This window comes from Callorhinchus milii, unplaced genomic scaffold, assembly GCF_018977255.1.
Source record: "Callorhinchus milii isolate IMCB2004 unplaced genomic scaffold, IMCB_Cmil_1.0 Scaffold1, whole genome shotgun sequence".
NCBI classification, from domain to species: Eukaryota; Metazoa; Chordata; class Chondrichthyes; order Chimaeriformes; family Callorhinchidae; genus Callorhinchus; species Callorhinchus milii.
This window is the reverse complement of record NW_024704742.1, coordinates 76,556,139-76,567,882: the sequence shown is the minus strand read 5'-3', so window position 1 is coordinate 76,567,882 and position 11,744 is coordinate 76,556,139. Positions and strand designations below refer to the sequence as shown.

At 41.7% G+C, this 11,744-nt stretch overlaps 1 protein-coding gene across 1 annotated transcript; it reads left to right on the top strand.

The window, feature by feature from the left end:
• The first annotated feature begins 83 nt into the window (after window positions 1–83).
• LOC121848042 (transmembrane protease serine 11C-like) lies at window positions 84–5,130 on the top strand. The gene is made up of 4 exons (XM_042345179.1): window positions 84–115; window positions 1,115–1,380; window positions 2,207–2,343; window positions 3,676–5,130. The coding sequence occupies exons 1-4, from the start codon at window positions 84–86 to the stop codon at window positions 3,835–3,837; spliced, it is 597 nt and encodes a 198-aa protein (XP_042201113.1). The 3' UTR covers window positions 3,838–5,130.
• The last annotated feature ends 6,614 nt before the right edge of the window (window positions 5,131–11,744 follow it).

Sequence of the window (11,744 nt, the reverse complement as noted above, 5' to 3'; positions counted from 1 at the left end):
TATTGACCTATTTGATAAACTTCAGAACTACAGAGCAACTCTGTTCTAAGGCACCATGGTTTAGCAATGTTTCTGCTCGTAGCATGCAGGAAGTGTTCTCAGTGGCGGTCAGATGGTGGGGTTGATCGTTTTTGTGTGCTCACTGTTGAAAAATAGAGCCTGAGATGTAAGATGCAGATGTAAAAGAGTTGCTCAGGTATCTGGCAATATCCTATTGAAAACTTAGTGACAAACTCATTTAAACCTAGGCTTTCCAGAATTGTGTCACATGTGAAATTAGTCCTGCTGTACTTTCTGGGGAACCGGGTTTGCCTTGAGTACCTTTTCAACTAACTTTTTTTAATATAAAACTTACTTGGATGAATTCTTCCATTTATATGGAGACAACAAATAAATTGCCCCTCACAGTTCCTTGAGATGTCGCCCAATTTGAATGGTGCTATTAAAATTTGTATTGTATTAGAAATCTGAGTTCTTGTTGAATGTGTCTGATAACTACCAACATGTTCTTACTTTATCCACAGCTTGTGGCACTCAGTCTGAAATAACCAGTAGGATTGTTGGTGGAACAGACTCCATCCAGGGTGAATGGCCCTGGCAAGTGAGCCTTCAAATCAGGTCACACCTGTGCGGGGCTTCTATCATCTCCGACAGGTGGCTCCTGTCTGCAGCTCACTGTTTTCAGGAGTAAATATTCCTCTTTTTACAACTTTTAAAGTGCATTAGCTTTTCAAAAACATTTAAAAAAAAAAGAAATGGCTTTAATGTGAAATTTACCTCATCTGTTTATGGAACTGCATGTTTCCATCTTTTCCTTCATGGTTATTTGTGGGATGTTGCTGTGTCTAAATTGGCTGCTGCTCAGAAGTCGCTAACCTCTGGTAAATCCTGTGAAGCACCTCGGGATGTTTCAATTATACGATTAAGTGCTATATCCAATGTAAAGATTATTAAAATGAAACATTGTTTAATTTAAAATATGCACAATTCACTGATGTGTTCTTTTCCCAATATTTCTGTTGTATTTAAGATCTTTTTATAAAAATATATTCTTTAATGCTACTCCATGTATCTAAGTCTGTGTGATTAACATTTTACATCCTTCTTTGTTTAGTAACAATGCCAATCCATCGCTATGGACAGCTTTTTTTGGGTCAGTTATTGTAGGAGAAGGTACATCAAGAACCATTGAACGAATTATCACTCATCCCAATTTCAGCATTCCAGGTCTATTTAATAATGACATTGCAGTGCTGGAGCTTTCCTCTCCTCTTACGTTCACTGACTTCATACGGCCAATTTGTCTTCCATCGAGTTCCCACGTCTTTCGTGATGGTCAGACCTGTACAGTTACAGGATGGGGGACCCTTTCATATCAAGGTTTGTGTGCCTTATTCTGAGGTCAATAATCAACCCAGTTATCCAAGCTATTTTGATGGTACCAATGTAACCATTTCAAACAGTAATAGACGAACTTTCGAGACAATCCATCCAACTTCACAAAAGATTTCTTTGTTGTGTCCTTTTTTAATAGCCCTGAATCCTTTGGTACCTATTTGAAATCCATTTATAGTTTCTTGTTCCACCCATGCTGGCAGTTTGTTCCATGTGCTTAGCATCATTTTACTAAGTAAACACTTATTCTACTGTATTCTTTTAAATTTGAAGCTCTGAACCTTTTTTTTAATTTGACATCACAGAAATATGTATCTGCTTCCAAATATTTCAAACTTTCATAAGTTTAAGTGCCTCCCTTGAGGCTTTTCTCAACTCTCATTTGCAGGAAGAAAAGTCTAGGTGGCCAACCTTTCCTCATAGTTCTTCCTAAGTTCAAATCATTTAATAGCCCTTCATTAAATGTCCACGCTTTATCTATTTTACAATGAGACTAAAACTGCACACAAAACTCCAGATGTGGCCTGACCAAGGAACAGAATGGTGAAAATTGCTGGTATAATGTTAGGTTGTCAAATTGCAATCAAGCCAGTTTTATATTGGCTGCCCATAGGTATGACCCCCTTTCCCTGTCCCACATACACACATACTGACTTTGGCACATCCCTAAGGCACCATTGCAATTACAGAGTTCTGAAATTGAATGCCAGGTCATGGGGTGTCAATGTCACTCATCCAAAACAAAGGAGGAATGTCTGTCTGTGCACATTAATGTAAGGTGAAAGGTCTCAATATCAAGTTCTTTTCTCAGGTGATTTTCCAACAATTCTTCAGAAAGCTGATGTAAATATTGTCAGCAATGATGCATGCATACGTGCCTATGGAAATTTAATTTCCAACAAAATGCTGTGCGCTGGAATCTTGGCAGGAGGAATTGATGCTTGCCAGGTAGGTACCTAAGAATTATTGTACGATTTTGTGAACGTCTGGTTTAGGATATTAGTTTTATCTGTTTGAGCTCCATTTACTTTGATTTGTGTTTGTATAGACCACAAATGCTTTTTTTGGTATTCTCCAAATCAGGTTCTTGTGTAAGTTACCACGTTTAGATCGTGTATCATCAAATAAGCCTCCATATCTCTTTGGAATATCTTTGGAATCTTTCTCTCTCTCTTGTTTTTCTCTTTTTCTCTCTCTTGCTTGGACAAAATTTGGGAGAAATTGGCAGGTAAACAGAAAGCAGAGGCTAGTGGTGAATGCCTGTTTGTCAGACTAACCTGAGGGTTCACATACACAAAGTTTTGAAGGTGACAGGACAAGTTGATAAAGCTGTTAATAAAAGCATATGGGATCCTTTTCCTTATAAATAGTGGATAGAGTACAAAAGCAAGGAAGTTATGCTAAACGTTTACAAAGCACTGGTTTGGCCTCAGCTGGTGTATTGTATCAAATTCTGGGAAACACACTTTAAGAAGGATGGCAGGGCCTTGGAGAGGGTGCAGAGGAGATTTACCAGAATTATACCAGGGATGAGGGTCTTCAGGTATGTGGAGAGACAAGTGAGGCTGTGATTGTTCTTAGAGCAGGAAGATTTAGCAAAGGTGTTAAAAATTATGAGGGTTTTTTATAGCGTAAATAAGGAGAAACCGTTTCCACTGTTGAGTAGGTTGGTAACCAGAGGACAGATTTAAGATTATTGGCAAAAGAACTAGAGAAAAGATGAGAATTTGTTTTACCCAAAGAGGTTTTGCAAACTGAAATGCATTGCTGAAAGGGTGGTGGAAGCAGATTCGATAGCGGCTTTCAAAAGGGAATTGGATATGTACTCAAAGGTAAAATTTACAAGGCTATGGAGTAAAAGCAGGGGAGTGGGACTAGTTGGATAGCTTTTCAGCTGGCACAGGCATGATGGGCCGAATGGCCTCCTTCTGTGCTGAAAGATTTTATGGTTCTTTTTTTTTCTCTCTCTTCGTTTTCTCTCTCTTTATTTTTTTTCTTTTATTCATTTGCTAAAGAGTTGATAATGTTTATCTAAATTCTGATGTAATTTTGTTTTTGAAAGCTTAGTATTTATAGAATTCATTACTGTATTTGTTGGTAAACTTGTATTGATGAATGCACTACGTTACTCTTAAATTTAAATTAATTCTTAAGTGAACAAGCTATAGCAACAACAAAATTACATTTGTATAGCGTCTTTCACGTCCACATATATATATATATATATATATATATATAGCACCATCACTGTGTAACGTAATTGCTTTGTATTAATCACAGGGTGACTCGGGAGGTCCACTGGTCTGTGAGGAATCCAGTGGGACATGGCTTCTTGCTGGAATTGTAAGCTTTGGGGATGGATGTGCTCAACCTGATACACCTGGAGTTTACTCTCATGTTACAGCTCTTAGAGACTGGGTACTGCAGGAGACCGGTATATAAACAACAATAACCTACAGCTGGGATGTTTTCGAAAATTGCGCCAAGAGTTTTTCAAGAACTCCTTCTCAAAGTGCACTATAGCTTCTAACAGTATTTCACATTGACTGCTTGGATCTGAATTCACCTTTCTAAATGTCCAGACTTGAAATGGGATCCAACTTTGTTGATATTTCCAGTATGCGTTCATGAATGTGAATGACTTAATTTATAAGTAAAGTTTAAAGAGCATTTTCACTTGGGGAAGAGGAAGAAGCATTGAACCCACAACAGTCCTCGTTGTATCAAGTTCATGTTGAAATTCAGAATGCACTGTGTGACTTGCATCATTCAATTAATTTTGTGTACAGTGTTTTAATCTTTTGTGTTCATCAGTCCAAGTGAGGTTGTTGTTAATCTGTGACAATGATCTGCAACTTCAAGGACCAGCATTTGAATCCAGCTGAACCTTATAGGCTGGAAGAAAGTCCCTCAGCCTGCTGCCTTGTGAGAACTGTGTGAAATATTTGGGACGTTTCATTCTGCCTCATAGTGGATGTGAACCCACATCACAAAACCATCCTAAAAGCTACAGCACAAAACAAACCCTAAATCTGCACAAAATTAGCAATTTCAAGGGCTACAGGATGCCTGGTGTTGGTAATGGAAATAGAAAATGTCTTCAGTTCTTTCTGGGTGTAATTCCACAGCACTAAACTGAGCACAATTCAGCACAAATTGCTACTGTAAATAAGCAATAGTTCAAATGCAGGTTTGAGCCACTCGCCTATGGATTAACAGGATTTAAAACCTTACAGGTGCCCTCAATGTAATTTAACAATTGAAAGCCCTTGCAGTGATTGTATAGTTAACCAAGTAAATACACAATTAGGGGTAGCTGTATATGAATCCGATTAGCTCATGGGCTATTAGCCAAACCCACATTTTAGATCCCCTTATAATGGAAGCCATGAGGGTGGCTGATATGCGAAGTAGAAAGTTTCATATGTTGTGCAGTAATGGCTGGGATTGGGGTATGCTGTCAAGATGGGGGATAGACTAATACGTGGCATACATTCACTGATGGTATTTAACATTGACACTGGGTATGCAAATTGGAAAAGTACTCCATTTCTCACTCCTGACATTCTTCACCTAACAAATGCAGAAAACTCGCCAAATAAAATTTATCATAAAATTATACTGAACTTCAGTATCAGGAATACAAAAAGAATTGAAGCTTTAACATTTCTTTCAATGTATTGTAGATATTTTAACTTGAATTTTATTGAAGTTTCATGTTTAATAGAAATAAATGCCAAAATATAATGTGTACACTAATTTGTCATCATTAAGAATTTTACTGTGCCTTCACAGCCCATGTGGTGGATTTTGTGCAATGAATTGAGTACTATTCAGCTTTGTATATAAAGTTCAAAAATTTCTCCCCATGGACATAACTGAAATGTCATTATTTTAATGCATATCTTTAAGTAAACAGTCATGATTTTGGAAACTTGACAAAAAAAGACTTTAAATTCCAGTAATAAAATTGCACCATGGAATAGAATAACCCTTTTTTAATGAATAACTTTAAAACCTATTTTTAGTTGTCAGTATGGCTCAGTTAGTAGCACTGTCGCCTCCTGAGTCACAAGGTATGAGACTATAAACTCAAGTAGCCTGGGCTGACAATGTAGTCTCCTTCTGAGACTTTTCTAACTTTTAAACTGAGGTCCCGTCTGCCTGTTCACTTGGATGTTAAAGATCCCACAGTAGAGTCCTGTAGCTCAGTAGTTAGAGCGCTCACCTCGCAAGCGAGAGACCTGGGTTTGATTCCCGGCAGGGCAAAATGTTGGGCAAGTTTCCTTTCTCCACTCCACATGCTTCTGTTTACCTAGCAGCAAGTAGATACCCGGTTGTTATTCGATTGGCGGATTGCTTTTCCAGGTATTTTTTTCCTTCAAAACAATAATAATAAATTGAATCCATGACTGTTTGTGGGACACTGCTGTGCGCAATTGGCTCTCATCAATTCACTTTGCAGTATATTCTGTGAATCACTTTGAGACGTCTCAAAGACGTGATAAGGCACTATATCAAATGCAAGTATTATTTTATTACTTAAATTGACGAAAAGGGCAATCTAACGTATACTTTGAGGATGGGAGTAAGGATTGCAATTGCTTTTCTGGATCCCTGAATATCGAGGTACCTCAGGATAACGCCAGGGAACTCACGCAAAAGTGCCGGTGCTGCACAGAAACCTTTCCCCAAGTCAGTCACTCACTCGCCTCCCTTTGCACCTACCTTAGCAACACAGTGGCCTGGCAATAAGGGACTAACCGAGGCAGCCAGCAGGGCGGGGGTTAGTGATTGTGATGATTTCCACTCGAGAAGTGCAGGTCCACAATTGCAGTGTGATGTACATTACTCTGACTAGATTAATTTTCTTGTTTTTCAGCTACCTATTATCTAAAAGATTTATAAGACATTGTAATGCTATCACAACTTTTTGGTAACCCTCTATTAATACCATCCCCAAATCCTGGGATTTCAGGAGTGCCATTATTATGCGGGATCCAGGGATCAGGGTTCCTGGGATTGCAACCCCTAGATGGGAGATGAAATGAAAAGTAATTTCTAAACTGCATTTTGTAAAATTAATATTTACATTCCTTTATGAATTTTGTTTCTATTGGCGATTTTACTATTTAGGTATGTGTGTAACCTGATCATGAAATATTTTGCTAGATTTTTAGTGTTGCATTCAGGCTGAATTCTGTTTTCGTAAGGAGTATGTGGGGTAGGTTGTGCCTTTGTTTCTGTGTGTGAGATCGCAGATCATCATAAAACCCAGGGGCAAACTACCTTAGTTTTAATTTGTTTCTGTAAGGATTTTGATCTTGTGCCTTGTGAAACTCTCAAAGAAACTGTGAAAATACATGGCAACATCAATGTATGGCCAAGAGTTTAAACTGAAGTGATGTTGAATTTGTACAAAAGTTTGGTTCAACTACATTTGGAGTAATGTGTCCAATTTTGGTCACCACACTATATGAAGGATATAGCAGCGATTGGAAAAAAATACAAGTATAGGTTTACAAGGATGATACCAGCACTGCATCAGATTGGATAGGTTAGGTCCTTTTTGCTAGTTGGGCTGAGTAGCCTTTTTCCATGCTGTACATTCTTTGTAAATCTTGTATTTTATCAAAAATATGTGTATTCCAGCTCCAAAGATCCATTTTTAGGGTTGATAGGATATTCACTGAGACGATACCTCTACAAAAAAAGACTGATAAGGCTTGTCCACTGTCACCCACCCTATTCAATATATTCATCATTGATGTATTGGATAGCATTCAAAGTGACTAATTTGCCAAGGTAGGCTTGTAGCACCATGATCTGTATAGCAGACTGGTAAATAATAAATAATCCTTGCATTTGATATAGCACTTTTCATGTCTTCTAGCCATCTCAAAGCACTTCACAGAAATATGCTGTAAAGTGTATTGACTGTATATTTGTGGGCAAAATGCGGCAGTCAATTGTGCACAGCAGTGTCCCACAAACAGTCGTGGATTGAAAATGACCAATTTATTATTGTTTTGTTTTGGAGGGATTATTATCAGGCGTGTAAAGTAAGGAAACTTGCCCAAGTTTCATTTGCTCTGGGTACCCGTGTGGATCTAGAACTTGGTTTTGCCCTGCCTGGAATTGAACTCAGGTGTCTCTCTTGCAAGGCGAGCACTCTAACCCTGAGCTACAGGACTCTACAGGACTGGTCTGTCAGTGTGACTCCGTTGGAAGGTTATGGGTGCAACCCAATGTCAGGACTTGCAAAACATATAGTCTAAACTGACATTGCAGTATTGGGGTATTCTACACTATTTGAGGTGCTATTCTTTGGATGAGATGTAAAACCGAGGTCCCTTCGGCCTATTCCCCAGGCACTACTCGAAAAGAAAGGAGTTTCTTAATGTGTCATGGCCAACAATCCCCTCCAAATAAAATTGGTCATTCACTGCATGAATGACCAATATGAGAACCCATATGAGACCTGTGTTTTGACTCTCCAGCCCAGAGAATGTTGCTTTCCTATCTATTTAGGTATGACTATCCTCCAGGGGGGAGGGGGGAAATGGGGTCTATTGGAGCTGAACTGGCTCCAAGATGACATGCCTGCTAATGGAATGTTGTAATTGAGCCAGCCCTCGTGTATTCTCGCGCACCAGGCTCCATGACGCCATCACTCCCACCCTCGCCTGACTCCACTGACTCCCCATCCCCCGGAGGATCGAATTCAAGATCCTCATCCTCACTTTCAAGGCCATCCATGGCTTTGCCGCCTCCTAGCTCTCTGACCTGCTGACTCCCTACCAACCTGCCTGCTTCCTCCGTTCAGCAGGTTCCGGCCTACTCCATCTCTCCCGCCCGACCCATCCTACCATCGGTGGCCGGGCTTTCAGCTTCTCTGCCCCCACACTCACTCTGGAACTCCATCCCACAGATCCTTTGCCTCACTTCCTCCCTTGCAGCCTTCAAGGCCAGTCTCAAGATCCCACTCTTCAATCGTGCCTTCAGTCTCCCTCCCAACTCTTTGCCTTCCCTCACCCCTGTCCAGCACCTTGGGACGTCCTCCTGACGTGAAAGATGCTCTATAAATGTAATTTTGTTGTTGTTGCTGTTGGTCTCAGTAGTCTGGTTCTTGAGCCAGATGTTTCTGCAGTATTCTAGGACACTGTTGAAGACAGAACAGCCAGCCTGGCTCATCAGCAGGCCTGGAAGGGCAGACCAGTCACTGGGTGTCATCCCACTCAGCTCCTGTTAACCCTACAAGCGAAAGCCCTAACACGTAGGGTGGTCCAAGCTGGACAAGCAGCAGGAAAGCTTACCAGGCAACAATATCATCAGCAAGCTATATGGTTTTAGCTGGTTAGACTCCAGCAGTATCACAATGCACACTTTGGGATCTCCAAGCCTTGGCTCTTGCCAACCTGCACCTCGTACTTTCTGGAATTACGGAAGAGGGATGTGTCCCTTCAGGGAGAGAGTGCGCATTCTATTCCAACCATCTATCTCTGGAATTTCCAGGTGTAGATGGGATGCATGGAAATCTCAGCTTGGTTTGGGTACTCTTAACCATGATGATGGATTTCCACATGTCAGATACTGGACTGACCAAAATAAATCTAGGCTGTGTGTGGTAGGGAGGTTGATAGGGAGTCAGCAGATCAGAGAGTTAGGAGGGGCAAGGCCATCCAAACAACATCCTCTCTATCAGTGACCAGGGCTCCCTCTGCCTCCTTGTCCTCCTGGACCTCTCTGCGGCATTCGACACAGTCGATCCCACCGTCCTCCTCCATCGCCTTTCCTCTGTCATCCACCTCAGTGGGACTGCACTCGCCTAGTTCGAGTCCTACTTCACAAACCGCCAGCAATACATCTGCACAAACGGCTTCTTCTCCCGCTCTCACACAGTTACCTGTGGGGAACCCCAAGGATCCATCCTTGGCCCCCTCCTCTTTCTGATTTACATGCTCCCTCTCGGGGATGTCATCCGCAGACATGGGGTACATTTCCACTTGTACGTGGACGACACCCAACTCTATTTTTCCACCTCTCTTTGCGACCCCCAGTCCCCTGATGTTCTGTCAGCCTGCCTGTCAGACCTCAGGGGCTGGATGAACGCAAATTTCCTTCAGCTGAACATTGACAAGACAGAAGCCATACTCTTTAGCTCTCGTCAACGTCTAAAATCTCACGGCTCTCACCTCCTCCACCTACCCGACCTCCCCCTAAAACTCTCTGAATCCATAGACAACCTAGGTTCAGGTTCAACCCCCAATTATCCTTCCATCCCCACATCCAGTCCCTCACCAGCACCGCTTTTCCACCTCCGACGCATCGGCCGTCTCCGCCAATAGCTCTCTCCGAAAGCTGCTGAAACCCTGATCCGTGCCTTTGTCACCTCTCGGCTGGACTACTCTAACGCCCTCCTCACCGGTCTCCCCTCCACTACCATCCACAAAATCCAGATTATTCAAAACTCCGCCGCCCGTATTCTTACCCGCACCAAACTCTGCTCCCCGATCACCCCAGTCCTTGCCAGACTGCACTGGCTGCCTGTCCCAGAGAGGATCAACTTCAAGATCCTCACCCTTGTATTCAAATCCCTCCACTCCTCTGCAACCCCTATCTCTCTGACCTCCTCTCTCCTCAAAACGGTATCCGTTGCCTTCGTTCCTCTGGGTCTGACCTCCTCCTTGTCCCCCGAGTCCTCCGCTCGACCGTCGGCAACCGTGCCTTCAGCCACTTTGCCCCGAGGCTCTGGAAGTCCCTTCCTCACTCCCTTTGTCTCGCCCCCTCTCTTCCAATTTTCAGGTCTCTGCTGAAGACCTTTCTTTTCGACCGAGCCTTTGGTCACCTTCCTCCCCCTCCCCCTGGCCCGGCCCCGGGATCCATTACTGTGAAGCCCTCTGAGAAGTCGTCCGGCATAGAGGGCGCTATATAAATCCAAGTTGTAGTTGTTGTGTTACGAAATAGGATGTATAATATAAGTTGCTAAGGTTAACAGACATTGTTTAGAATGTAATTGTTTTGATTAATTGGGTGTGATTGTATACAGTATTCAGAGGTAAGTTGTCCGCTTGTAATTCAATAATTTATGTAAATTCAGCTGACCTACACAGCTTGTCTGACTGCACCAGGGGAAGGGGAAGGCTGAATCCATGGCGTGGATGATACTCTGGAGGACGTGATAACCTGGCGTGATAGGACGCGCTAACCTGGCGTGATATGCGCATCAATTTTGGCAGCACACAGAAAATTCTGGCAGTAAAGCTTGCAGCAGCCTGGGAGCATGGCCTTATTCCTGTAAGGCCGAGATTTCATTTATTTGCAGCCAGTTTTGTCTGATCCAGGACTCCACAATAGGATATACATCAGTATTTTCACCCGAAGATCGGTGAATGGGTGCATGGGCATTCAGCTACAAATTAAGGCTGCACTATATAAGTTGTCTTACAGCTTTTCCACACCACTACAACAAAATATTGTTGTTTTATTATACTCTGTCAAGTCAAAATAATTTCTATTTTATGTTATAATCTTGTGTTAGAATTTATGTGTTGCAGACAATTTACTTGGATCTAACAGGCAGAAATGTATTTTACATATTAACATGCCAGAGGCAAGGGAATGAAAGATCACTTCACTCTTTGTGGGAGCAACCATTTTCGGAGGCTGTGCTTACAGAAAGCTGAAGTTGTACAAATTAAATGTTGTCAGGTCTAAACTGATGTATTTAAATTTAACTTAACTGGTTTATATTATTAGCTTAATGTTATTATTATTTTGTGGGTCCCGCAGTGTGTATTGGAGATTTTACAGTGCTTCATGCAAATTGGCTAAAGTGTTTGCCTACAAATACGCACTCAGTTATACCTTATAATAGGTTGTCGGCCTGTATTTCAATAATTGGCATACTGGAGGGGGTTGAGGTATGGAGGGAGGAGTTGGGAAGGCCAACAAGCAAGGAATTTGCATAGTCATGCCTTGATATAATAAATGCGTGCATAATTGGTACTGGAGGGGGTTGAGGTATGTTGTGATGATGGAGTATGGCTGATGTAAAGATGTAATGTGATGACTTTGCGAAATGGGATGCATTTTTGCTTCTTTGCTTGACTCCTCCTGTTCCTTGTATATATTAGTGGCCTGGATTTACATACCCAGTGTAAGAAAGAACATTTGTAAATAATACTAACTTGGGGGAACTGTGGAATGAGAGGAGGCAGCATAGGTCCTACACAGAGAGCCTGATAAATAATAATCCTTGTGTTTGACATGGCGCTTTTTACATCCTCTAGACATCTCAAAACGCTTCACAGAATATACTGTAAAGTGAATTGACTGTATATTTCTGG

Bases quoted from the DNA above. Each gene is read 5' to 3' on its own strand.
- LOC121848042 (XM_042345179.1), top strand. From the start codon at position 84: ATGCAGGAAGTGTTCTCAGTGGCGGTCAGATG. The intron at 1,381-2,206 runs GTTTGTGTGCCT...TTCTTTTCTCAG, and splicing joins GGGGACCCTTTCATATCAAG to GTGATTTTCCAACAATTCTT. The intron at 2,344-3,675 runs GTAGGTACCTAA...TATTAATCACAG, and splicing joins GAGGAATTGATGCTTGCCAG to GGTGACTCGGGAGGTCCACT.